At 55.6% G+C, this 25,161-nt stretch overlaps 11 protein-coding genes across 11 annotated transcripts; 6 read left to right on the top strand and 5 right to left on the bottom strand.

Moving 5' to 3' along the window:
- The first annotated feature begins 18 nt into the window (after window positions 1-18).
- Window positions 19-1,334, top strand: BO86DRAFT_91888 (alpha/beta hydrolase). Its single transcript, XM_025677803.1, has 2 exons — window positions 19-1,194; window positions 1,278-1,334. The coding sequence occupies exon 1, from the start codon at window positions 353-355 to the stop codon at window positions 1,139-1,141; it is 789 nt and encodes a 262-aa protein (XP_025527611.1). The 5' UTR covers window positions 19-352; the 3' UTR covers window positions 1,142-1,194; window positions 1,278-1,334.
- A 1,864-nt stretch (window positions 1,335-3,198) lies between these two features.
- On the bottom strand, window positions 3,199-7,153 carry BO86DRAFT_399552 (uncharacterized protein; the record flags this gene model as incomplete). The annotated part of the gene is made up of 12 exons (XM_025673637.1): window positions 3,199-3,222; window positions 3,292-4,022; window positions 4,102-4,396; window positions 4,482-4,955; window positions 5,027-5,301; window positions 5,361-5,412; window positions 5,467-5,603; window positions 5,657-6,138; window positions 6,211-6,516; window positions 6,545-6,650; window positions 6,725-6,783; window positions 6,846-7,153. The coding sequence occupies 12 exons, from the start codon at window positions 7,151-7,153 to the stop codon at window positions 3,199-3,201; spliced, it is 3,249 nt and encodes a 1,082-aa protein (XP_025527610.1).
- Window positions 7,154-7,683: 530 nt separating this feature from the next.
- Window positions 7,684-8,464, top strand: BO86DRAFT_313121 (polysaccharide lyase family 7 protein; the record flags this gene model as incomplete). The annotated part of the gene is made up of 2 exons (XM_025667990.1): window positions 7,684-8,114; window positions 8,167-8,464. Coding segments are annotated over 2 exons (729 nt in total), but the record flags the coding sequence as incomplete, so codon positions are not given.
- A 2,510-nt stretch (window positions 8,465-10,974) lies between these two features.
- BO86DRAFT_379261 (uncharacterized protein) lies at window positions 10,975-11,598 on the bottom strand (the record flags this gene model as incomplete). Its single annotated transcript, XM_025670668.1, has 1 exon — window positions 10,975-11,598. One exon carries the CDS (start codon window positions 11,596-11,598, stop codon window positions 10,975-10,977), a length of 624 nt encoding a protein of 207 aa, XP_025527608.1.
- A 589-nt stretch (window positions 11,599-12,187) lies between these two features.
- Window positions 12,188-13,112, top strand: BO86DRAFT_91852 (uncharacterized protein). Its single transcript, XM_025677802.1, has one exon. It carries the CDS (start codon window positions 12,605-12,607, stop codon window positions 13,076-13,078), a length of 474 nt encoding a protein of 157 aa, XP_025527607.1. The 5' UTR covers window positions 12,188-12,604; the 3' UTR covers window positions 13,079-13,112.
- BO86DRAFT_389247 (PIG-F family protein) lies at window positions 13,106-14,325 on the bottom strand. The gene is made up of 3 exons (XM_025672081.1): window positions 13,803-14,325; window positions 13,404-13,690; window positions 13,106-13,300 (listed from the first exon to the last, which is right to left on the bottom strand). Exons 1-3 carry the CDS (start codon window positions 14,283-14,285, stop codon window positions 13,147-13,149), a joined length of 924 nt encoding a protein of 307 aa, XP_025527606.1. The 5' UTR covers window positions 14,286-14,325; the 3' UTR covers window positions 13,106-13,146.
- Window positions 14,326-14,773: 448 nt separating this feature from the next.
- Window positions 14,774-18,480, bottom strand: BO86DRAFT_91727 (putative Rho GTPase activator (Sac7)). The gene is made up of 3 exons (XM_025677800.1): window positions 18,096-18,480; window positions 17,706-17,858; window positions 14,774-17,650 (listed from the first exon to the last, which is right to left on the bottom strand). Exons 1-3 carry the CDS (start codon window positions 18,253-18,255, stop codon window positions 14,844-14,846), a joined length of 3,120 nt encoding a protein of 1,039 aa, XP_025527605.1. The 5' UTR covers window positions 18,256-18,480; the 3' UTR covers window positions 14,774-14,843.
- A 2,381-nt stretch (window positions 18,481-20,861) lies between these two features.
- BO86DRAFT_91779 (uncharacterized protein) lies at window positions 20,862-21,467 on the bottom strand. The gene has a single exon (XM_025677801.1). It carries the CDS (start codon window positions 21,277-21,279, stop codon window positions 20,944-20,946), a length of 336 nt encoding a protein of 111 aa, XP_025527604.1. The 5' UTR covers window positions 21,280-21,467; the 3' UTR covers window positions 20,862-20,943.
- Window positions 21,272-21,958, top strand: tim9 (protein transporter TIM9). The gene is made up of 3 exons (XM_025672080.1): window positions 21,272-21,368; window positions 21,438-21,507; window positions 21,656-21,958. Exons 1-3 carry the CDS (start codon window positions 21,361-21,363, stop codon window positions 21,848-21,850), a joined length of 273 nt encoding a protein of 90 aa, XP_025527603.1. The 5' UTR covers window positions 21,272-21,360; the 3' UTR covers window positions 21,851-21,958.
- Window positions 21,959-22,845: 887 nt separating this feature from the next.
- On the top strand, window positions 22,846-23,718 carry BO86DRAFT_91703 (uncharacterized protein). The gene is made up of 2 exons (XM_025677799.1): window positions 22,846-23,433; window positions 23,496-23,718. The coding sequence occupies exon 1, from the start codon at window positions 22,985-22,987 to the stop codon at window positions 23,393-23,395; it is 411 nt and encodes a 136-aa protein (XP_025527602.1). The 5' UTR covers window positions 22,846-22,984; the 3' UTR covers window positions 23,396-23,433; window positions 23,496-23,718.
- On the top strand, window positions 22,921-24,910 carry BO86DRAFT_389240 (bifunctional alcohol dehydrogenase/S-(hydroxymethyl)glutathione dehydrogenase). Its single transcript, XM_025672079.1, has 6 exons — window positions 22,921-23,433; window positions 23,496-23,510; window positions 23,579-23,693; window positions 23,748-23,883; window positions 23,935-24,572; window positions 24,622-24,910. The coding sequence occupies exons 1-6, from the start codon at window positions 23,413-23,415 to the stop codon at window positions 24,834-24,836; spliced, it is 1,140 nt and encodes a 379-aa protein (XP_025527601.1). The 5' UTR covers window positions 22,921-23,412; the 3' UTR covers window positions 24,837-24,910.
- Window positions 24,911-25,161: the final 251 nt, after the last annotated feature.

Here is a 25,161-nt window from a genome sequence, read left to right as displayed (position 1 = left end):
ATTTGATTACTAGTTAGTACTTGGAAGAGTAAGAGGACCTGAGTAGGTAAGCCCTAAGTTAGTTCACGTTAGTCTCGTGGTCCGTTTCTTTGTCAGTACGTGTGTATGTAGGAACTAGCGTCCAAACTACTACTACGGCCAAGTGTTGCCCCATAATCACACCATTCGCGCACCGTTTCTCTACTGATCCTTGTCCGCCATATTAAAGCCAACCACCCAGCGAGGCAATAAGTTAGCAAGCACATAACTGAATTCTATACTAACCACCCTCAATCCTCCTTCCCGATTCCTCCCTTACTTTCCTTTCTTTCCCACGAAAGCCAAAACCCATCGTCCCATCTATCCCACCACAATGACCACCACCACCACCACCAGCCCCACCATTGTTCTCGTCCACGGGGCCTGGCACACCCCGGCCAACTATGCCCCTTTCATCACCGACCTCGAATCGCGGGGCTTTATCGTCCACTGCCCCCACCTGCCCAGCTGCACCAATACCTCCCCACCACCGGCCACCTACCAAGACGACGTGACCACCGTCCGCAACCTGGTCACGGGCCTCGTCAACAACGGCGAGCGCGTCCTGATGATCCTGCACTCCTACGGCGGGGCCATCGGCACCGACGCCGTCCAGGGACTGGACCTGCCGACCCGCGCCGCCCAAAACCTCCCAGGGGGCATCATCCACCTCCTCTACCTCTGCGCCTACATCCAGCTGCCCGGCCGCACCGTGTGGGACGTGATCGCCGAGGCGGGGATGACGGGGTTCTGGCCGCAGTTCGTGCAGGACCACGCGGACGGATCCACTTTCCCCGTGGACCCCGTCCAGCTCTTCCTGGGGGACTGCGATGCGGAGCAGATTGCGGCGGCGCGGCCGCATCTCGTGCGCAGTCCGTTGAGTGCCTTCCATACCCCGGGTTCCGGGGATGCGTGGCGGAGACTGCCGGTCACGTATGTCACGACAACTAAAGATTATTCGGTGCCCCGCGTGTACCAGGACATTATGCTGAAGCATGTCGCGGCGCAAGGGGTGGAGGTGAGGGTGGTGGAGGTGGATACCGCGCACAGTGTGTTTCTGTCCCGACGCGACGACGTGATGAGGGTGGTGGACGAAGCGGTGCGGGATGAGCGGAATCCTTGAATTTAAAGGTGTTTGATCGCAGTTTCTGTTTGTGTCAGGGTGCGGGTTAGATTGTATGTTCCTGCTTTGGAAAAAAAGAAAAATGGGGTTGGGCTTTTTCTGATCTTGACTGGGAGATACGGGGGGTGAGAGTCAGGAACTGAGGATTTATATAGATATCAATGCTAGACGCTCTACAGCGGAACGAAATCAAGGGGGGGATATCTGGTATTGGGAGGGGAAGTTAAGTCTGAAAATGAACTGATGTCTCCAGGTGAGTAAACATGCATTAGGGATGTCTGGATGGGTTTGAGGTTGTTGCGAAGCATATCATGTACTGTGCCCCATAAGCGACTGGCCATTGGGGGCGGGAGGGTGAGCCCCGTTCGAAAGAGTAGGTAGACATGCCCATGTGGCGATAACTCTGGCGATGTACCAACGAGCACCCAAATGTATTTTTCGCCCCAGGCACATATCCCAGTGCTCAAGACCATTTATCATCAGCAGCAGCTTAGACCCGAGTAGACACATGGCACAAAGTCACTGTCACCGTCCAGCCAAGATAGGTTACTTCATGGGCTGTGATGTAGACGACCAAAGCTAAACACGCAAAACCCTTCTCTCGTGACCATCTTTGCGGCCCGTGCCTCCCCCTCCAGTACATTAGAACACACCCTTTCCGATTCTTTCATCTAGGAGAGGATACTGAATTGGGTTGTGGGGATGCTGTGTAGGGATTGGTACAAGACCGAACCCGGGCTCTGGGTCCGTCACCCCAAGGCTGGAATCCCCGGGCCTGGATGTAAGGGTACGTGAAGGCGATCCAGTCCATCTCAGAGCAACCCAACAGGATACTCACTCTAATTTGCTCATTAAACAGGCGGTATCCCGGCCGGGTTGCCGGACTGCGATATATAAACCTCGGGTCCACGAGTGTTCCCCTGGTGGCTTGTCTTGTCCTGCCCCAGATACTGACATCCACTCGCAACACAATGATTCGCTTGGTCAATTCTTCTTCTTACTATTGTGAACGAGGCGAACAAACGTTCCCCACAACCGTCGATCGCGAAAATGTGACTCATTTATGGTGCCAGGCTGGAACTGTCTACCGCGCTTCGGTGTGCAACGGTCTTTATCCCTTAGCAGAATGTTACCACCGGTTCATGAAATCAAGCATCGCAGGTATTCTCCAAGGCCCCAGACCTATCCGCAGAGAGCTTTGGACTTCCAATTCGAAGCTACCTTTCTCCACCCCCAGAGACAGTTCCAGGCGCCGGGAACAAATGGTATGAACCTTGGTTCGGCGCCTGTGCGAGAAAGTCAGTTGTAGAAAGATAGACACAATCGCAGACCCAATACGGGACCCCGATGCCAGTCACTATCTATTGTCAAAAATTAGGTCGACAGCATTAATTGTGATCTGAAGTACCCCAAACCTCGACAAATAGATATTAGTGATGCCGGAACAACCTACGGAGTGATCTCTTCACGACACAGAGCACAGACCACCGATCAATTACGCCCTGAGCCCAGGCTCCTTAGGTTAATAGAACTGGAATTGAGCTGAATTGACTTGCATGGCACAGAGCACCGCTCTCGTCTCGGTCTTTCTGGGATGTATTCATTACCCATGAAGACGCGAACCTGTGCTCCTCGAACAGATGGGTATCCCGTGGGTATCCTCGTATAGATACAGGAGAGTCGCAGGCATAAGCACAGGTCATCGTGGATAGGACCTAGAGGCCAATCCACAGGGTTGGAAACAGTCTGATCGAAAAATTGTGTGTTGTCTGGCTGGATGGACCGTTTGCGGCTGCTGGACTGCTGGAGGATGATCAGCAACGGTCGCCACTTGCCGGGTTAAAAGTACGTATAGACCAAGCGAGGTGGTTCTACAGTCTTAGTATTAAGCTCACTCGTGATGGATGCTTTCTTCCTGTTGGTACTATGCAAGTTAGGACTATCCTGGATAACCGTTTTCCTCGGGCCAGACTTTCAGGCAAATAATTATCTTTATACCCAAACTCTTGTACAATAGATCAAGATCCATCACTCTGACCAAAACTACCATGTCTCCTCTAATTCAAATCCCAGCATTGAGGCTACAAAGCAGATTCGCGTCAGTCACAGCATCCCTTGATTGAAATTACCAAAACATAAGAATCACTTACCACGTTTTGAATCACCACCGTGGTCCCATCCGTCACCTGTGTTCTAACCAACTGTCGCAAGTCCGTGGCGGCCGGCACAAATGGATTAGGGTTGATGGCCGGTCTCCCCGCGGTGCCCCTCGTGCACGGCACCACATCGCCCAGCGCCGCCCGGGGGATCCCATCGGTCAGCCCGGCATCCAGCTTATACTGGTTGGCTGTGTTCTGCAGGTACGTCTTGATCGCTTTGGACATGCTGCCCAGCCCGTTGGCCATGAACTGTGCCCGCAGGTCCGGCTGAGACAGATAGTAAGCGATCATGCCGGCGGTGATGGCGGTGGCCTGGGAGGTGCCCGCCGGCTCGACCGCGTACACGTTCAGCTGGGAGGTGTCCACTCCTTGGTCGTTGTATCCCACGGTCGCGCAGTCGACGTTGGTGCCGACATTGTACAGAGTAAGAATGCCGCGCTGATCATTGTCCCGAAACTGCGAGTTCGGATTGCGGCTGTTGTCGAACAGAGCGTTTCCAACCACGATCAGGGGCGTGTCGGCGCCGCCCTTGCCCCGCGGGTACAGGTAATTGAGATCAAGTTGCGCGGGGTCACGTTGCTGGGCTGCATCGTTGCCCGCGCTGCAGACCACCGCGATGCCGAGGTCATAGAACCACTGCAGGTATTTGTCGAAGACGTCCTGCTGCGGCTCGTCGAGCGGGTTGAGACTCTCGCCCCACAGGAATGCCTGCCGAGGACCGCCTTTTCAAGAGGTTTAGGTTAGCAGAGGCAAGAAGGGTAAGAGCAAGATATATGACACGAGAGGAAAAGGCCAGCTTACCGAAAGACATAGAAATGACGGCGTTGCCCTGGGCGCCATTGTTCACAATATGCCGGTAGATCTCCTGGAAGACAAAGCCCGCCCGGCGGGCGCGCATTCTCAACATCACCCCAGCTTTGGATAATACCAGCTCGATGGCGACGAGCCGGGCGGTTTTGCCCATCGAGTGGTACGCCCCTGTCGCGAGGGAGGCCATGCAAGTTCCGTGGCCATTCCGGGGTACAATCGTCAGCCCCGTCTTCCGGGAGCCTACGTCGTCTACGCCGAAGCTGTCGTATAGTCGGCCGGCAAAGGACTAGATGGGAGACCATGTTAGCTCTGAATTTACCTACCGGCATAAATCGTAAGTTGGTAACTTCGATGTGTATCTGACTACTTACCTCATGCCCAGCCAGGAAGGCGGAGTCAATGACATAGACAATGGGCGCGCCGTTGGCGTTGGCATTCGAGGGATCATTGTAGATCAAGTCGTCGAAGCTCAGGTAGTTCCCATACAGGTTGCTGTACCGTGAGACCTGAGAAAGCCATTGGAGATGGCCGGGGCTCTGCTGTTGGAGATAGAAGCGACTGTTGGCCGTCGGCTCGATGCGTGCCTGAAGGTGCGGCTGCCTTTCTGTGGAGTTTAGGTTGTTGTCGCTTAACCAGGGCTCGTCATGGGGATTGTTAATAGAGCCAGGATGGCTGGATACCGCTGGTGTGGCGCTATACGACCTCTTCTTCCCTGATACTGCGTCATCAAGGGTATCGTCGTTGCTATCCAGGTCAATTTCTCCATCAACACTCCACGCGTCAACGATGGGATTGCTATTGAACTTTTCGGCGGTGCATTGATCGACAATTCCCATGTATACAAACTAGATGTTCACAGTGCTCCGATTAGTACGAGCTGTAATAGTTGGTGGGGATTCCAAAGCGAGAAGCTTACGTTCGGCTGCCACGACTCCGTAAATTGAAGAGCCTCGGGATCTTTTGGCAGGGTTGCGACAAACTCTTGGAATTCCTGGACGGTGGTTCCTTCCACCGTCATGATAATGACCGGGCTCGTGGTAGCTGTGGCGGCACAGGAGGTGGAAGAGGTGGAGGATGTGGTGGATGTCGCCGTGGTCACCATGGTGGTGGTGGTGGGCATGATGGTCGGTGTCGCGACGGGTGGCGATCCGTTGCTTTCGAACAACGCGGCCAGAGTTGCCATGACGAGGACTATGCATTATATAAATGAGTACTAGGTCCAGAACGGCGGTTCTGACGCGAAGGCTTACAGATTCCAGTTGCCGAGGCAGCCGCAGAGACAGGGAGTCCGATAGCATTGATCTGTCAAGGTTAGATCAACAAGTTCGTCTTTGGGAGAGAATCAAGCAGACAGACCGTAATTCTAAGTTGAGAAATACTCGCCGCAGCGTCGATGGCCGGGGCAACGCCAGCCGCAATGGCGTCAGAGAGCTCGATGAGATTGGCATTGAGATCACGGATCACCTCGATCATTTGGCTCTGGAGGGCATCCACTAGTAGCCAAAAGTTAGTATCATAGCCAAGCTCATGGTAGGATCGAACATACCTGCATTATCCCACTCCTCAAACGCCTCTTCCGACACGCTCGGATCGTCTTCGTCAATGGTATCCAATCGCCGTCCCAACGTCAGCAACCGGTCACCGTTCGCTTTCGCGGCCGACAGACTACTCGACGCCTCATTTGCAGCGCTCTGGTCCCCCATCATCTGCAGCTCAATCTCCTCATAGTCACTCTGATCGGCACGTTTTACCTTAGCCGAAGAAGAAGACTGCAACAGACCCTGCAGCGTCTCCAGATGAGTCTGGTATGATTCGAGAACCTGCAGCGCCTGCCAGACACTCGCGTTGTACTGGTGAATAGCATCCGCCAGCTCCGCGTAGGTGGGATCCTCCCAGGTTCGATCAGCGTAGATCTGCACGCGGTTGCCCCCGCCGCAGGTTTCGGCAGTGTTGCCGGAACAGGGCATGTTGCAGTCGCTGTCCGAGTAGGCTGTTCCGTCGTGGATGGTGTTTCCGACGAAGCATTGTCTGGGAGGTTATGGTTAGACTGTCTACGATATAATGGATGAGGTTGCGTGGAGAGAAGGGAGGGGGCCGTACCTGCTATATTCGACACCCGCGTATCGCCATGCACCGGCTTTGGCGAGGGATACGCAGGCCTCGACCGTCATGCCCGTGGCGTCTTCTTTCGAGTCGGCTACCAGGACACGGGGGCTCTCTTGGTCGGAGTAGCAGCCTAGGAAGGAGAAGGAGTCCACTTGGGTTGGTCGGGTGGGGGTGGAGGAGACAGATGAGGTGGTCGTGGTCGTGGTGGACTTCGATGTTGTCGAAGCGGAAGAGGTTGAGGAAGTGGTAGTGGTTGTCTTCGAGGTGGTCGAGGTCGAGGTAGTAGTCGTGGTAGCCTTGCTAGTTGTCGTCGTAGTGCTTGTGGTACTTCTCGTCGTAGTACTTGTCGTAGTGGTCGAGGAAGGCACGGCCGGCGGCAGAGTCGTTGTCGTACTCAACGACATTGATCGTGTAGTAGTCGTAGTGGACGTCGACTCAGCACCGCCGATACACTGATTAGTACCACAAGTCTGGCCAGGGCTGCACACATTGCAAGCAGTCCCGATACTGCATTGAATGCTAGGGAAGTCGCAGCACACCGCGTCAGACGTGTAGCAGTTACCGTGGCTGCGCCGATTGTCAGCAAGAAACCCAGCCTAGATATTCTCATACGATAAACACAAACTCACCAGCATAGACCACTATCGCAGCCAACACCTTGCAGCGTAGTAGGATTCAGAGCACACCACTGCAACCCGGGCGGCGCGCAGGCGTAGTTACCCTCAAAGTTGATGCACGTTTCCCCAGACGGACAGACTACATCGCTCGGGCAGTCCGATTGCTGGCAGAGAAAGCCATCGGGACAGGAGGGATCTGCTGACGATGTTGCGCGACGGGCATTCTTGGGTGCTGATAGAGGGGCTCTCAGGGGACTCGCGGCGGAGGTTGCCACAAGACCCAAGGCATATAGCAAGGCTACTGCCCTGCCCACGGTCATCTTTCTGATGCGCAGATGACCCAAAGCCTATTGATACTAGGGTATTGATCCCGGATCTTTGCAGGAGTGCATAGTATTCTTATAGTAGAGCCTCTCACCAGGGACTGGCGTCGGAGCAGCAACCCTAATAGGACGGGCTGCCACGCGAGCTGAACCCTCGGACCCGCTATACAGTCAGAACTATTGTAGGGACGTGATTTTTTCTTCACGCCAAGCTATGAAAACGAGGTGACTATACCCGTCTATTGGGGACTATCAGCCTCAGGGTCACTAAAGGGCACTAAAGGGCCCTAACCCGCCGCTAAAAGAAGGGGTTTGTGCCTCATGACCCCCACAAGTCCTCACGCAGCTCGTGTCCGGTAATTTGCTTACGCTCGGCAGCTGAAGTAGATTACTGATCCGTCTCCACTACGACGGCGCATGTGCTCCCTGCATGACTCGTCACTTCAGATATATAGTAAATAATTCCCTGCATATTCAACGATGAGGTGATGTTCTACTCACGCTTATCCATATCAAGCCCACCGGCCATGTTCCGGTTGTACGTCCTCTTAGGGCTCCTCGCCTCCGCGGCCGCCCTCAACCCCTCCTGCAGCCCCGGCGGCAACTTCGACCTCACCAAATGGAACCTGCAACTACCCACCGGAAGCACGGGGAGCCCTCAGACAATTCCGGGGTCTTCCTTAGCCGGTTGCAGCGGCTACAGCAGCAGCGTCTTCTACACCGACGGGTCGACCGGCGAGCTGGTCATGACGGTGCCGGGGTCCCCGTCGAGCACCGGCTGCGTGACCACGCCCAACAGCCAGCACTGCCGGACCGAGTTTCGCGAGATCAGCCCGTCCAGCTGGAGTCCCAACAACGGGAACAATCGCCTGCGGGTGACCTTGTCGGTGCCGCGGCCGGACGACTCGGCACATGGGACGGTGATCGGGCAGATCCATATCGATGATTCGATTTCTTCGTGGGTGCCTCTCCAACCTTTCACTTTGACACGGATGCTCATTCAACTGCAGGAAACCCGTCTGCGAGCTCTTCTACAGCTCCTCCGGCCAAATCACCATGGGGGTGGAGCGCACGCGCGCCGGCGGCGAACTGCTATACACCACGATCCAGACCATCCCCGTGGGCAACACGTTCACGTACGAGATCCGGTACGAGAGCGGCCAGCTTTCGGTGGCGGTCAACGACGGCGGGTTCGTGCAGCTCTCCCAGTACGAGCTGGCCAACCCCAACAGCTACTTCAAGGTCGGCAACTACAACCAGGGCGACTCGTACTCGGAGGTGCGCATCCAGTCGATCACGGTGACGCACGGGTCGGCCGCCTCGAACACGGGCTCCGCGCACCCGGTGTCGACCATCTCCGTGGCCGGGATCGGGCCGCGCGAGGTCCTCTATGCGCTCGACGCGACGGTGAAGCCGTACCCGTCGCCGACGGGCGCGTGTGCGGCGGCGCCGACCAAGTACTCGGACAGCACGGTCAACCTGCGGTTGTACTATGAAGATAACTGCTGCCATGATGTGGAGACGGCGCATATCGGCACATTCAACGTGTGCCACAACTCTGATGGTCCGTTTGCCTCGATCGAGCAGGCGGTTGGCGCCAATCTGTTCGACCGTGGCATCCATATCGTCGCCTACGATGGGTTAGACTGCACTGGGGGCTCCACGAGTCTGAGTCTGAGTAACAGCAAGGGGTGTCAGGCCGTGACGAGTGGGGATAGATACCGGAGCTTCATGATCAGCGAGCCGCAGACGTGTGCGGTGACGGGACCTGCCATCGCGAGCGACAACACGGTGACGATGGAGCTGTATTCGGATGTGGGCTGCTGCACCACGGTGGAGACGATCAAGATGGGCAACACGGGGACGTGCCATGAGGCGGACGCGGCGTTCCACTCGTTCAGCCAGGCGGTGGGCACGAACGAGTTTGGGTGGAATATTCACATCCACACCTTCACCGAGTCCGGGTGTCAGGGCACGTCCGACTCGTTCTCGCTGTCGAACGCGGCCACCTGCAACAAGAACGGAGTCGCGTGGAAGAGCTTCATGATTGCGCAGGACTGCGCGCGGCACGATCTGACGGCCAAGAATGACAATACCGTGTCGTTGGCGCTGTATCGCGATGGCGAGTGCTGCGTGTTCAACGGCGAGGATATCGACCTGGGGACCGTGGGCAGCTGCCACAATGCCAACGACAAGTTTGGGAGCATCACCCAGGCGGTCGGACAGAACATGTTCGGGAAGAATATCCACGTTCAGCTCTTTGAGGGGGCTGATTGCACGGGGGCGATGAAGGATCACAGTCTGACCAACGCGGACGGGTGGTGCAGTGCGGGCGGAGTGGATGAGGAGTTCCAGAGCTTTTGGATCAAGAAGCAGTGCGATGCGCACGAGCTGTCCGTGACTGGCACCTATGAGGTGGCGCTGGCCTTCTGGCAGGATGGAAACTGCTGCGACTATCAGACTGAAGCCCAGCAGGGCCGGTTCGTGATCGGCGAGTGCCGCAACACCGAGGCTCCGTTTGGCAGCGTCACCCAGGCCGTGGGCCAGGACGTGTTTGGGCATGACATTCACATTCAGGTGTATGAGGGATTGGCCTGCACCGGGTCGAGCAAGCGATTCAGTCTCACGAATGCGGATGGGTGGTGCAGTGACGGGGGGGTTGCCGAGCAATATCAGAGCTACAGCATTGCCCCGGAGTGCGGGTGGAAAGATCCTGCAAATACTAATGCCAACACCGTCACCATCGAGCTGTACTCCGACGCGTCCTGCTGCTCGTACGTCAGCGAGACGGTCCTTGGTGTTGCGAGTACTTGTCATAATGCCCCATCGAGTGGTGCCGTGGCGGGGATGGGCATTGGGGCTGGTTCTTCATGGGATGGTGCGCTGTTGGAGCTCTACAGTCAAAAGGATTGTGCAGGAGACTTTAAGTATTTTGAGCTGTCGGCAGACCTTGCTGGGGCATGCGCTGTGACCGGAGGTGTAGTCGCCAGCTGGCGTTTGGTGGAGAGTCAGCAGGTTAGCAGCTGAGTTGATAGTGGTTGTTTGCAGAATACAGGCTCACCCTTACAGATAACCTAATAGTCTGAGTAGAGCAAGATGACTTCAGCGGATGAAGTATCGACGGACACCTTCCAAGTTATGAATAATTTGTAGAACAGTTAAGCTTGTTCACTTTTACTTTGTGGAAGAGCACTTATCTTACCGGGGTCAGTCCGCATCTCACACTATATACACGTTCCTCGTGGGTTGGCGAATGGGTCTACACCGGGGACATAATCGTCATGACATCATACGAGAAGCGTTGAATCGCTTGTTTTACTAGTATGCCTCTCAAACTATATGAGAAGAGAGACTAGGCAAAGGAGACTGAAGGAGATCAAATGATACGAGGATCAAATCTTATAGAGACCCGGGAGGCCAGAGGACCCCTTCTCATAACAGAACACAAAGAACAAATGACAACATGATATAAAACCATGAGATTCCTTCAGAGATCCCGGGGGAGAACCCCCGGACCCCCCTTTCTTTATTAGAAAACCAAACAAACCACAAATTCCCCACGAGAATATCTTCCTAGAATTCCGGCGGAGACCCCAGACCCCCCTTCTATATTCAAATTAACACTATAACAAGAAGAAGAAACTACAACATCTATACAAAGAAAGATATTCAAGAGATACCCAGGGAGACCCCGGAACCCCCCTCACTATCAAAAGCCCAGGCAAACGAAAAAGAAAAAGGAAAAAGACTTCAACCCAAATAAAAAGATAATTATCCTCAATTTAAGAAAACAGGCAAAACCACCCCCCCAAACCCCCCTAATCCAGCTCCACAACCTCCACACTCTCCCTCACAGTCTCACACCCAGGCACAAACCGCAACGCGACCCTCACACCCACCAGAAACCGTTCAACAAGCCCATCCCGGGCCCGTGGATTGCCCTCGCCCCCCACAAACCCGCGCACGCACTCCACCAGCCCGGCCTCGCCCTCCTCCTCCTCCTCCTCCTCCTCACCAGGATCCTCATCGTAATCGACCCGGAAGCCCACGACCGCCTCGGGGGCGCCCTCCCAGCCGGCGCCCAGGGCCACCAAGCCGACGACGTCCAGCCCGTCGCGCACGACGACCGGCCAGCACTCCCAGAGCAGCCGCTTGCGGCGCGCCAGCTCGGCGTCCAGGAAGTTGTCCGGCGGGATGGTGTCCCGGGCCAGGGCGGCGGTGGGGTGGGGCTGGCTTTCCTCGCGCGGGTGCGCGGTGATCACGATCAGAAAGATGCCGTGAACGGGCGTCGAGACGGTTAGCTCCGTGTAATTCAGGGTCAGCTCGCCGGGGTACTGGGTCTCGCGCGGGGTGGCGGTGATGGTGTAGGTTTCCGTGTCGGTGTCCGGGAAGAGGTGGCGGAGCCGGGTGACCCATTCGGCGTAGCGGTTGGCGGGTTGCATTGTGGGGGTTTGTCTTTTTGATGAGTCTTTGGTTGGTTGGATGTTCTTTGGGGATATGAGTGGCTGGTGTGGTTAGCAGCGCGTTGGTACAGGACTTTGGTTTGCAGATGGGGTGTGGTGTAAACGGATAGCGGGTATTTATATCTTACTTCTTTGCTCGGGAACCCAATTGGTATTGTATGTGTTCTTTGGTGGTGGTGGGATAGCTGGAATGAGATAACTGGTGAAGATCGTGTTGTTCTTTGTAGGATGGCTTTGATATCAGGACTGTGCTGGTGGTGCTTTGTTGACTTCTTCTGTTTGTTGTTGACAAAGTTGATCGAAATATTAGTTGTGGTGGATGTAGATGTGGATGTGAAGGTGTGAGTGAGTTGAATGATTGTTGATGGAGATAACGATCGACCACCGGAGCTAGAACCTGGGCCTGGAGACGACTACCCAACCGAGATTGGATTCCGGATGGTTCATATGATACTAGGGTTGTTGCTGTTTGCTACACTGCTCACCCCCCTATATCGAAATCACTACCAAGTGTTGATATCAACCTATGAGAAAATCTCCCGCTAGACATACAACACCCAAAGAGCCACCAAGCTGAAAGACCACTACCACCCACAAAGAACCACCGATCCTAACACACATATCAATAGCACTCAGATCCAGTGATCTCTAGAGTCCCGACCTCCACCAGACCACAACTCAACCCAACCCAACAACGAACCTCCGCAATGGACTTCCCATATCCCCCCCAAAAGCGCGACAGCAACAACAACAACACCACCACCACCAGCCTCACCGACAAACCACCAGACTACAAAACCTCCCCAACCGCATGGCTCGCCGCCATCGCCCGAGCAGCCTTCCCGCCCACCGACTGGCTCGGCACGTGGGAGGTCCAGGTCACCACCGACACAGCCCCAGCCTCCGACGACCACACCCCCCTGCGACGTGATCACCGTCTCCCATTCCGGAGGGCACACCCATCTGATCCTCGTCGCCGGCCCGGATGAGATCTCCCTCGAGTCCCCGGGATCCGACGCACAAGAAAAAGAAAACGACGCCGCCACCGTCTGGCAGCGCCGCCGGGCGTGTCTGCAGCAGCAGTGGGATCGCTACTTGCCCGAAGACGACGAATGCATGGATTGCATCCGCGGCGCCGTGCTCGTCCGCGGCGAGATGGTCTTCGGGGAGTACCCGGACCCGGTCTGCTACCCATCGTGGATCAACACTACGGATAATGATGCACCACCGGTTGAGCCGTGGAAGATGTCCGAGGATGAAAGGCAAGGCTCGGTTCGCCGATAGCCTGCTGCGTACCCGGATATGTGTCGGGGGAGCCCCGCAATGCGGTGGCGAAATGGCTCTGTGCGCAGCTAGGGCTGTCGTTCGCGACGTGGAGGGGGATTCAGGAGGATTGAGTTGGTTGAATAAACAGCCCCCAATTTGTAGTTGTCATGATCCGAGAAAGAGTTACAGTTGAATTTTGAATATATACTGATAATTATAACTTTGATGTATTCGTAGTATGACCCACACCTTGTTGCAACTTTATTCCATTTTCTTGTCCGTGAGTTCACCCTCCTCGTTGAACCGCAGGCGCTTGCCGTACACCCACTTGGTGCGGCCTAGAAGAGTCCCCGTTGCGAACCCCAGGTAAGCGCCTGCGAGAATGGTGATCGGGAAGGCTTGCCACGGGCGGTCCCTAGGGAGAATTAGCATGTCATACCGAACCGTCGTTCTCACCCTTTAACCATATGCCGCAGACTTGAACAACAAAGAACGCATCAATTGCAGGCAGAACTCACCAATCCAAAGGAATAGGCACCGCGCCCAACCACGCCCCGACACAAGTCCCCAACGCCGCCCCCCACACGGCATCAGCCGGCCGACCGGCGCCCCAGACCTCCTTCCAGACCGCCCCATCAACTCCATGCACATAAACCAAGGGCACGGCCGTCAGGAGAGCCATATGGGCCGCGCAGAGTGCCGTCTGGGCATGATGCGTGGTGAACGGGGCGCCGAAGAGAACGAGGAGGATGGCCAGAACCGGGGTGGCCAAGAGGGTCGTCAGGATGAGGGCGAGGAGCGAGGGCTGGACGAGGTTCCGCATTAGCATGGTCTTCATCTGGGCGCCAGTAAACATAGCATAGATCCGCTACACCTGCACATGGCACGATAATCTTGCAAGGAAGAAAAGCACTTACAATAACCTTCCCTCCCAATCCACCCAACACCCCACCCCCTACGCCAGCGCCCGCGCCGCCGCTTCCACCACTGCCGCCCTTGCGACGTGCCGGCCGTCCGGGACGGAGAATGATGTTGCTCGAGCTGGAGCTGGAGCTTGTGCTGGAGGAGGTCGCACCGGAGCTGCTGCCGGGGGTATTGTTGTCAAACGACCCGCCCGCCGGCGGGAGACAGATGATCGCAAAAACGACCTGACTCGCGGCCAGGAACGGAAGCGCGTTCAACATCTCAGACACAGGGTCGTTGACGAGCTGGGGGAAGCGGACGGCGAATCCCAGGAGAACGGCCGCTGGGTGCGCGAGGGAATAAATGCGCGCGAGTTGCGAGGGGAGGATGCGAACGGGGGGTGAGGACTTGAGGATCGGCGGGGGGCCGCCGCCGCTGTTGCTGCTGCTACTGCTGCTGTGACTGCTGTTGCTGTTGTTGCCGTGGATGGCGGGCATTGCTCCAGTCGCCGTGGGGGAGGGAGGGGAGGAGACCATCTTGGGCGCAAGAAATTGACAAGGAAAAAAGCTGTCAAGATGAGGTGGAGGCAGCTCGGGCGAATTTGAAGCTGGGAGAAGGGGATGATTCCCCGGAGAAGGCGGAAGCGGAAAGAATCGAAAAACGGGGGCGGCTGCCTCAGGTGTCCGCAGGTGTCCTCAGGTGTCCACAGCTCGGGAGGTACAAACTAATCGGATTTGGAAGACACACTGACTACGGAGTACTGTTACTGTACAAACCAGGTAGATACAGTCGACGATTACACAACTCTTCTACTCATCTAATTCACAATCCATCCAACTCTGTACGTCTACATCGCTTTTATTCAGCGCTACCCTTTCCCGAACTAATCAATACATACATCAGTCGTAACCCATAAAGCATCAGCCAGCTGCAGCCAAAGTATGGCAACACATTCCTCCTCGCACATCCTTGTACATCACTTCGTCTGTCTCCTCTAGGACAGATCTCGTCATCCAAAATCCGGAACATAACAAAGGAAAAATTACACAGAAAATCTATGACGGTACACTAGGCCCCGGTCCTGACTCAGCCTTCTCTTCCTGAACCGTCTGCAACGGCTCGGAAGGAGGCGCTGCTGCCACGGCCTCAGCGGAATCAGTGGTGTGGTCCGTGGTTATTGTTGGTACAGTAGGCTCCGAACTGGCCACCTGAGACCCCAGAGGTTCAGCACCAGGCTCAGTGACAGAGTCAGTGCCAGGAGCAAGGCTAGGCTCAGTACTTGGCTCCGTACTTGTCTCGGTGCCGGGTTCGGTGCTGGGCTCAGTATTCGGCGCAGTGCTGGGCTCAGTGGAACTCGTCTCCCTAGGGACAGCAGCTGGAGCATCAGAAACGGCGGGGACCCCAGAAACCTCAGTAGCGGCAGATGCTACGACAGCAGACGTGAGAATTGGGCTCTCAGGCATGTGAGGCTCTTCGGGAATCGGTGGCGGCAGTCCCGATCCAGGCAGAGGTGACGCCGGAGAACCAACGGTCGCATCCTTAGGCTGGCTAGTCGCATCGATCGGGGCCGGTCGGTGTCGCACATCCGTAGCTGAAGGTGAGAGTGGTTGCGTGGAGATGATCGAATCCGCGTCGTTCACAGGACTGCGCGTGCGATCGCGCTCCGTGGATTCCTTCACGCCATCTCGTACTTGAGCGACCTTAGCTTTGAATTTCCCAAACAGACTACGCTTTTCCGGCTCCGACGCCAACGACGCTTCGCGCGAGCCCCCAGGATTGCTGACTTCGGCGTCCAGACTTAATGGTTGATAGCTCGGGTCGTTGGCAAATTGCTGCATGTCTGACGGGGAGCTCCTGCTGGCATGGTGCCAGCTGCCGATCGAGCTGGTACTCCGGTCTGCGCCAGGAGTCGACGCCATGAGCGGGGGCGAACCCAACCCCAGGCCAATCTGCTCATTGCTGCGCTTAGACGACCGTGGGAATCGCCAGCTGCGGCGGTGTTCCTTGCGTTCTGCGCGCGACGCCTCTTCCGCCGCATCTACATCCGAGTAGTCCGTGAACGAGGACCGGGAGTTCATCGACGGGGTGCGAGATCCGTAGGGTCGGAGCGAGGTGTCGCCCATCTGGCCGCCCTCAGTCTGCGAAGCCTGCTTTTCGGGCCGACCTTCTCGCGGTGGGCTCAGTTCATCGGAACTAGTGGTTTGGGGAGGACGAGGAGTTGCGCCGCCCACCTCATTGCCAGCATCCGTCGACCGAGGCCCATGCAGAATCGCGGCCAACCCAGGCTCGGATGTCGCAGCTTGCAGCGAATGAGAGGAGCTCTGCGCACTCTCGCTCGCGCTGCCGGGGATTCGCTTCTTCTTCAACCGATTCGGCTGTCGGGGTTCCCGGCCTTCTCCGCTCGGCGGTGGTGATTTGGAGAAGAAACTCGACAGCTTGCGCTCGCGCGTCGGAGTCACCACAGCGGGCGGGGGAGAAACCGTTCGCGCGGCAGGAGGCAGGCCTTCATGCAGTACCGGTCGCTCTGTGACTGGTTTTAGTGGCACGGGCTTCTCGGTTGGAGTTGACCCGTTTTCAACGTTCGCCCTAGGGATCGGTCCACGGGTCGATGAGTGAACATAGACCACCCCCACCCCAGTGCCTGTCGGTGCAGGTGGAGATTGGGGGTTGCTGGGTTGTGGGCTAACCGCTGGTTGAGAGTTGCTGGGTGGTGGGGAAACTGCTTGTTCGGGGACTGCTGGCGCAGGGCTCGAGTGCACGGGAGGTCGGCCTGGCATGAGCTGCGCAGGGATGGGCGGCCTAGGGGCAGGCTGCGCTTCGCTGGGCGGAGGAACAGGAGAGAGCCGGGTGTTATTAACGGTAGGGACGTTGGGTGGTGATTGGATGGTAGTACTGGAGGTGCTGGACAGGGTCTTGTCCTCCTCCTCAACCGTCGGTGGCGCACGGCTGGACGATCGGGAATGTTGCGCAGAGGTGCGATTCGATGAGTTCAGACCGGTCGACTCAACAACCCGTCCATAGCGATGGGGAGGAATGGCCGGGGACATCTTGGAGGGCAAGGTGTTGCTGCGATGCACACCCGCTCCGCTCATCGAGGGTGGCGTCGCCGGGCTGGCGTTGTTCGAGTTGCGCGAATTCCGCGACGAGACAGACACATTCCTGCGAAGGCTTTCGTACTTTCGGAAGCTCTCCCCGCCGCCACTGGCACTCGAGACGGAGCGTCGGATGTTGGTGGAATGAGTAGTGGGCCGGCGCGTCACACCCCCTTCGACCTCCTTGAGCGTTTGTTCATCAGCCGCCGTCCCGTTCATTCCGAACAAGAAATGGTCCTGGTTCTCAATCAGGAAGATCAGCACATCCTGGCTCAGCTTGTATTCGTCCGGCGACATGTCGTGTTGCGGATGCGACAACAGCCCGGGCTGAAAAATAGCGGACAGGTTGGCTGAAGTCATGCGGTTCTGGTCCGATTTCGACGCGAAAACCGCCAGAAGATCCAGAATGTAGAGGAGCAGTTGCTTGTTCAGAGGGGGCAACTCGCGAATCAGCTGTTGGTACGCAGCAACAGCCTTCGCATGATCAAAGGCCTCCGACTCGTTGGGAGGGGCATTGTTCTGCATTTGTTCTTGGACTTGTCTTTGGTAGGTGCGGAGCGGCTCGCGAAAACGTTCGTAGAAGTCCAAGGGGACGATCGGCTCTGGTAGTTGGTTCAAGTAGCGTCGTAGCACGTTGGCTGCATCGTGCACTGTGTATCCCGTCCAGTCAAGGCCCTTGCCATATCGCTCGGGGGAGTCGAACACCTCTTGAAGGTCCTTGATGCGTTTGGCCGACCCACTGAGACGGAAGATACCCTCAACATCGGTCGCTAGGATCCCTTGATCAGTCCTGGCCAGATTCAGCGATGAGTGAGACCGGCATACCTTTCTCCTTCAAAAACACGCCACATTTGGCTACCACGATAGGCACATAGCCGTAGATGAAGCTTTCTCCGTTGTCGTTGGTAAGCGAAATGGCGACATTGGCGTACTTGATGCTGACGTTGAGCGGGACGCCGAAGATGCCCTGCGGTTTCTCTATACATTCATGATCAGCGCATGACCCGCAAAAACTCTCGGCTAGAGTAATGGAAGCAGGCAGTCGGACTCTGTCCGATGCTAAGGAGAGCAGACCGGGCCTGGACCGGATGCGAGTCATGGTGTCTCCCAGCAGTGACGCAGATCAACAGCAGATGACCGCATCGCATCTGGCACCACCGTTGCCCTGCAGCCTCCAGGCCTCAGCCTCAGATTTATTCCTCCACGCAGACATACCTTTCGGTTCCTCCTTGCGAGTGTTCCTTTTGAACTGCCTCCACCAGGAAGCCAGATCCCGTTTCGAAGGCGGCGAGGTTGCGATGACGTCTGGCTGGGCAGTCGGGGGCGGAAGTGGGTGCAGCGGCTCCACGCCCGCGTGCGATTTACCCGTGACCATGGTGAGGAGGAAACGCGCGACGGAGACGAAGGTCGGGAGGAAGGGGGGGAGGGGCGAGATGCGACACTGGCGGTATTGAAATAGAGAAAGTAGCGACACAACCAGACCAGACCAGACCCAGCTAGCACAAAAGAAAAAAAACCGAGGCTGCTGTCACCGCCCTCGCTTTGGCGCAAGAAATTCCGGGGCTGGGAGGCGTTGATCCCAAAATAGCACGAGGGCTAGTCAGGCAGCGGATTTAGGTGCCGCGCCGTCGGGGAAACAGCGTACAATGGGAGGGGAAACCCGGGGAAATGGGCCCAGGTGTGTCTCGAACGGTGTACGGCGACCGAGGGGAAGGGAAACGAGAAAGAGAAGAACGAGGAGGGAGAATGTGAGAGGGTGGGATAGAAGGGGAGAAAAAAGAATTCAGGAGGAGGAAGAAAGGGAGACGAACAAGCAGGGATGATAGATGGGCGGGCGGGATGAAAGGGGAGCCAGAGCGTCAGTCAGTCAGGTAGTAGTAAGTCAACCTGTGGGAAGTAAAAGAGAGAGAGGGAAGCCACAAAAGCGAATCAATCAATTTCACGATAGGCACGGGGACGAAAGAGCTGCACAACCCTGTCAGGTGTTTGGGAGAGTGATGACTGTTGAAGGTGGGCTCTTTTTTTTTTTGGTGTTTTTCTTTCTTTTCTTTTTAGAGGTAAAGAGAAAAAGTAGAGAGGGGTACTGGAGGTGATCAAAAAGAAAGAAGATTATCACACTCGACGTTGTCGTCGTCAGTTTTGCACACACCCACACTCTCACTGGCAGACCACGCACACACAATCCACTTCAAGAGTGGACTGACAGAGAGAGGGCTGACTTTTGGACCCTCCGACAGGGTGCAAAGGAGGTGTGCGTGCTGGTCGATCCGGGGATGAAGAGCCAATGACCATCATCGGCAAAAGGGGGGCAAACGGAGGAAGGAGAGTGGTCCAGAAGAGATCGTCAAAGACCAAAGACGGACTCAAGTCTTGTACTGGACTGGATTGATGATGGTGATGGAGGAGAATTGGAGACGGATGGTTTGATTGATGGTTGATGATTGATGGACGTCCGTCAATTATAGATGGGGAATGATAATTTGGAGGGCGGGACCGGAGGAAGAGAGAACGAAAGCGAATTGACAATTTGACAGTAGGAGAGTCAGTAAAAAAGGTAAAGGATGGGGAACAATAATAATGAAGAACCAGTCATCGATTGCTGTTAAAGCCCGCCCCTCTCTTTAGCACTTATCGCCTATCGGATTTGAGGTATGTGAATTGAAGAGGTATGCGTGTGTGTGTGTTCGCGATTGAGTATAGATTAGTTAGTTACTCAGGAAGTACGGAGTACTGTAGTACTGGACCGTGGACTTGAGACTATCAATGATCAAAAACGAGGAGGAAAGAAAAAGATTAAATGTCAATAATTCTCCATCTTATTAATCTTCCGGCGTGGTGCATCGAAAAGATGTCGATGTCGATGATTATCATTCGAACCCACTTCGGATGGATGTCTCCTCGACCCAGTTCCAGGGATCCAGGGTTTCTGGCACGAAACGACAGAAGCAAAAGGGAAAAAGAAGGGCCCTTTCCCTTTCCCTTTTTTTTCCCGTCTTACCCTTTCCTTCAGACCCATGATCCGACGGTTCTGGCCCTGGATCTAGTCAGTTTACTAGGCGGTTCTTCAATCATTCCGTTACGACGGTTGGATTAATCTGCTGCTAACTACTGCAGATCGAGCCACTAACAGGAGGCCCAAGAGAGTGAGACACTCACCAATCCACCTAAACTACTAGTCTAAGCAGTCTAGTCAAGCCCACTAAAAAGGCCCCCCATGGCCTACGTATTGAGTCTAGTCGTGTCTAGTCTAGTCCTACGTGGTGAAGAAAAACACCAGACTCAGTGGATGACTGATGACTGATGCAGTTCGCGGCGACTCCACGAGAAGCAAGAATGAAGATGACCAACTGTTCGTTCATTGTGAAACGGTCTGGGCCAGGTTGATACATTTCTCGGTATGAGCCACAGCCAGAAAAAAAGAAGAGAAACGAGGGGAAAGCCCCATTCTTGTTCTCTCCGTCTCCTGCTTTCTGTCTTCTAGCCTCGAGGCCTCCCAGGGCGTGTCCTAAAAATATGAATGGGCCAGGATCGTGGTGCCTGTCGGTCTGCCTGTCAGCAGATGCAACCCTTGGTAGTAGTACGTAGTTAATACACTCGGTAGTTGAATGGCTCCGTCACTGCTCCGTCCGTCGTTTTCCCTTTCGTGCCCCTCCCACAGAAACAGAAGAGGACCACTCCATGACGAACTCTACCGCGGTTCACCCGATCAGCAACTGGCTTACTCTGTACTGTATACTATACACTCCTAAGTTGTGTGGCTGTCATCCCAAACGGCCCGAGACTGGACCTGGGCGTACGGATTATTCAGCAGGATCGCAAGTGTTGGTGGAAAACAATAAGATCTTCTTCTCACCCCCCTCTTTATTGTCTGGTCATGCCGCTGCCGATCCTGGGAATTGAGAAGGGCACGCACGGATTGTATTGTAGACCTGGGGAAGGGAGGGGAGAAAAGGATTGGGTCAACTGAGCCGGTAGAGTTTCGTACGGGGCAGGGGAAGAGGATATTTCCCTTTCACTCCCTAATGATCCAACATCGACCGTCCGTCCAGATCCCAGGGTGGTGTTAGTCCCGACCATGGTTCTCGGGGCCAGCCAGACAGTCGGGGTCCAGGACTCCCCCAGCTGGGCGTGTGCTTTTTTTAACTCTGCCGCAAAGGGCTGGCGGTTGTCTCGTCTTGTAGCGTCTCGACGCCTCGGGTCCTGCTTGATGGAGCAGCCGACGGAACCGAGAGATTCCGGACTTGAGCTGAGTCAGACAGCGCACGTGATAATACACGACAACCGATTTCACGTGATCGTTGGAATGGCTGACCACCTCACGTGACTCACGCTCGAAGTAATGGCACGTGATGGCCGCAGAGCCTGCGGTCCGCTGTGAAGCTCCGGAGCTGGTCGTCATCGAGCACTATCAAAGTTGCTTGATGTGTGCATTCCCTGATTTTCTGAAAATCTCTCCCATTTAACCCAACTTTGTATCATCATGGAAGGGTAAGTGTCATGACAGGCATTCACAACTACGAAACGATCCCCCGCAGGATTATCTGCTGACCAGCCCAGACTCAATGCCTCGGAACAGCGCGAGCTCGCTGCCCGCATGGAGAGAAAGCAGCTGAAGGAGTTTATGACTGTACGTGCCTATCTTTTCCCTGGCCTTTTTGCGATTTGATTCCCCTCCCAGTTTGCATTGTGACTGTGACGCGCTCCATCACCGCCTACGATAAATCCATCCCTAGATACCGCTTTCCACGCATTTACTGACCCTGCCGGTCCCCCAGATGTACTCCAAGCTCGTGCAGAAGTGCTTCGACGACTGCGTCAACGACTTCACCACCAAGTCCCTGATCAACCGCGAGGAGAGCTGCGTGATGCGCTGTGTCGACAAGTACATGAAGGGTTCGGCCCGGTTGAACGAGCGGTTCCAGGAGCAGAACGCGGCCATGATGCAGCAGGGCCAGCTGCCGGGTCGGTAAACTGGTGCTTTGTACGATCTTGTCTTGCTGGGTAGTTCTTGCATTCGGGTTGGCGAACTGTGTATAAAATCTTAGAATTCAACGACGAGCTCCTGGTTTCGGAAGATATACTTGTTTCGGTATGCTGTTGGTACGACCAGTGCTTCAAATGCGTGGTACGAGCCGGCGTACAGTGTAGGCTGAGCTCTTGCTTGAGTGTGCACCAACTCGGATCGAATGAGACATGCGGCACACGATGGTAGGAGGATAAAAGCCTCGTGGACTGGATCTTGCCGCTGAGGCTGCACACCGGATCATGCTACCAAGCAAGCCTCGTGTCGATGGGGCATGCTTTGTACACGTAGGCTCAACTCCTGAAGACTGTACCTGGTCGGTTCGTAGGTTCCTCGTATGCCATTCCATCATTCCTCAATCGCGGATTTGCCGGGCGGTGCTACATGTCGTTTCCCGAGGAAATCATCAGAAGGTATACAATCAGACGCGAGACTGGCTTTCGCACCTACATGATCAGCTAGACGAACCCAGACAGTGCTTTCACAATGTTCTCAGACCATGAGTACTGTACACTTTGATATGCGTCTTCGACTCCCACCTATCATTGAAACTCACCACCACGACCGAGCTGCCTTGCTGCCCCCAAATGAGAAAGCGGTGGAGCAGCCGACATCGGGTCGACGAGAGCGACCCATCCCGTACATTGAGCACAGTCCCGGATGATAAAGTCCTGAGAGCAATCTTCTGCACCACATATGGAAATATGTCTCAATTCGGTGCTCTTGAAGATAGGCCAAGTCTTCGCCGATAACTCAATCTCGCTGGTCGATAATCGATAAGGGCGATAGGGACTGGCGGCGATGAGAGAATCGGGCACGCGCCAAGCAACCGGAAAATATTGCCCGTTTTGTGAGTCCACACTAAGATGACTCAATTCAATCCACCATTGATAAGAGCTTGCTTCCAGTCGCCGGCTGAGCTGGTGCCCAGTGGGGACGGAGTGGACACCGAGCTTGCAGTTGGCGTGGCGTGTTTGCATGATGTTTGCATGGTTTACAGCCTGACTAATGCCATAACTGCATCTGCTATGGAAAATTAAGTACAAAGTAAATGATGCGATGATGCGCTGATGCGGAGAGAATGAGGGGCATTCCGTGGCTATGCATGCTGCTGCAGTCACTATCGGCTTCCTCGCTCCTCTTAATTCTCAGCCTCGGATGCTCCTCCGAAGCTATAGCCTTGGGTGTTTTGCAGGTAAATTGTCAACTGTATGATTGTACAGGAAAAATCACCGTGCCCCTCACACCTTCTCCTCTTCTTCTCTTCTCTCCTCCTCCTCTCTCCTCTTCTCATCGCCCCCTCCCCCTCATCGGCAAACTCCACTCCACTTCTTCCTCTGACTGTCCGGTTCGAGCAATTTATTCCCGCCCGGACCGCTTTACTTTCCACCGCTTTCTTTTCATCTTCCATCATCTTTCTTTTCCTTCTTATATCCTCCCCCTCCCCACCTGCCTTAACTTGGGTCCGTCTAAGCTACTATCTTCGACCTGATACCCATCGTCATCACAATGGCCGACACCGTAGGAAAGGTGAGCTACCCCTCCCATAGCTTTGCTTGGTGTTACCCGCGTTCTCATGCTAACTTCTCTAGACCATCACCTGCAAGGTGAGCAGCTTCGTCTAACCGGAACCCAAAAATAGCACACCCCAATTGATTTGACTTGAAATATCTAGGCTGCCGTCGCCTGGGGCGCCGGAGAGCCCCTCTCCATCGAGGACATTGAAGTCGCACCTCCCAAGGCCCACGAGGTTCGCATCCAGATCCACCACACCGGTGTCTGCCACACAGGTCCGTATTTTATCGAGTGCGGTGATTTGCCTTCTTCCAACTGACCCCTGGCAGATGCCTACACTCTCTCCGGAAAGGACCCCGAGGGTGCTTTCCCCGTCGTCCTGGGTCACGAGGGTGCCGGTATCGTCGAGTCCGTCGGCGAGGGCGTCACCTCCGTGAAGCCCGGTGACTATGTCATTGCTCTCTAGTGAGTTTCCACGGACCCCCGACTCGAGTCTCAATCTAACCACCGGGTTAGCACCCCCGAGTGCCGGGAGTGCAAGTTCTGCAAGTCCGGCAAGACCAACCTCTGCGGCAAGATCCGCGCCACCCAGGGCAAGGGCGTGATGCCCGACGGCACCTCGCGCTTCAAGGCGCGCGGCAAGGACCTCCTGCACTTCATGGGCACCTCGACCTTCTCGCAGTACACCGTGGTGGCGGACATCTCCGTGGTGGCCGTCACGCCCAAGATCCCCACCGACCGCTCGTGCCTGCTGGGCTGCGGTATCACCACCGGCTACGGCGCCGCCGTCGAGACCGCCAAGGTCGAGGAGGGCTCCAACATCGCCGTCTTCGGCGCGGGCTGCGTCGGCCTGTCGGTGATCCAGGGCGCGGTCAAGAACAAGGCCGGCAAGATCATCGTCGTGGACGTCAACGACGGCAAGGAGGCGTGGGCCCGCAAGTTCGGCGCCACCGACTTCGTCAACCCCACCAAGCTCAGCGGCAAGACCATCCAGGAGCAGCTGATCGAGATGACCGACGGCGGCTGCGACTACACCTTCGACTGCACGGGCAATGTCGGGGTCATGCGCGCGGCCCTGGAGGCGTGCCACAAGGGATGGGGTCAGAGCATTGTGATTGGTGTTGCTGCTGCCGGCCAGGAGATCTCCACTCGCCGTGAGTCTTGTTGTCTGTTTAGTGAGGGAGATGTGCTAACCTCGCGCAGCATTCCAGCTGGTTACCGGCCGTGTGTGGAAGGGCTGTGCCTTCGGTGGTATCAAGGGCCGCACGCAGCTGCCTGGCCTGGTTGACGACTACCTGAACGGCCAGCTGAAGGTGGACGAGTTCATCACGCACCGGGAGAAGTTGGCGGACATCAACACTGCGTTTGAGCAGATGAAGCAGGGCGACTGCGTCCGTTGTGTGGTTGATATGTCGTAGATGAAAAAGTTATGAGCTGAAATTGAACCAGAATAGTTGACTACCATATGAATTACTGTATTATTGCCGTGCTTCTGGCTGTGCTGTATATATGTATGCTGTTCCGCAAGGTCCCCGTGAGGACCTGGTAGACAGGTAGCAAATCGACGATCAGTGTCTACAGTACCCCCGCCAGAGACATAAAATCATACCACTTACTGTCAATCCAACCTCGAAGAACACACCATCAATAGAAAGAAACACATCATCCTGGATGTTAGATATCACCCATCCTCAATTCCCCACCGCTATCTCACAACCACCCTTTATCTCCTGTTACCCCCCC

This window comes from Aspergillus japonicus (genome assembly GCF_003184785.1).
Source record: "Aspergillus japonicus CBS 114.51 unplaced genomic scaffold BO86scaffold_24, whole genome shotgun sequence".
Taxonomy (NCBI): Eukaryota; Fungi; Ascomycota; class Eurotiomycetes; order Eurotiales; family Aspergillaceae; genus Aspergillus; species Aspergillus japonicus.
The sequence above is the reverse complement of the archived record's forward strand: the minus strand, read 5'-3'. Positions and strand labels throughout refer to the sequence as shown.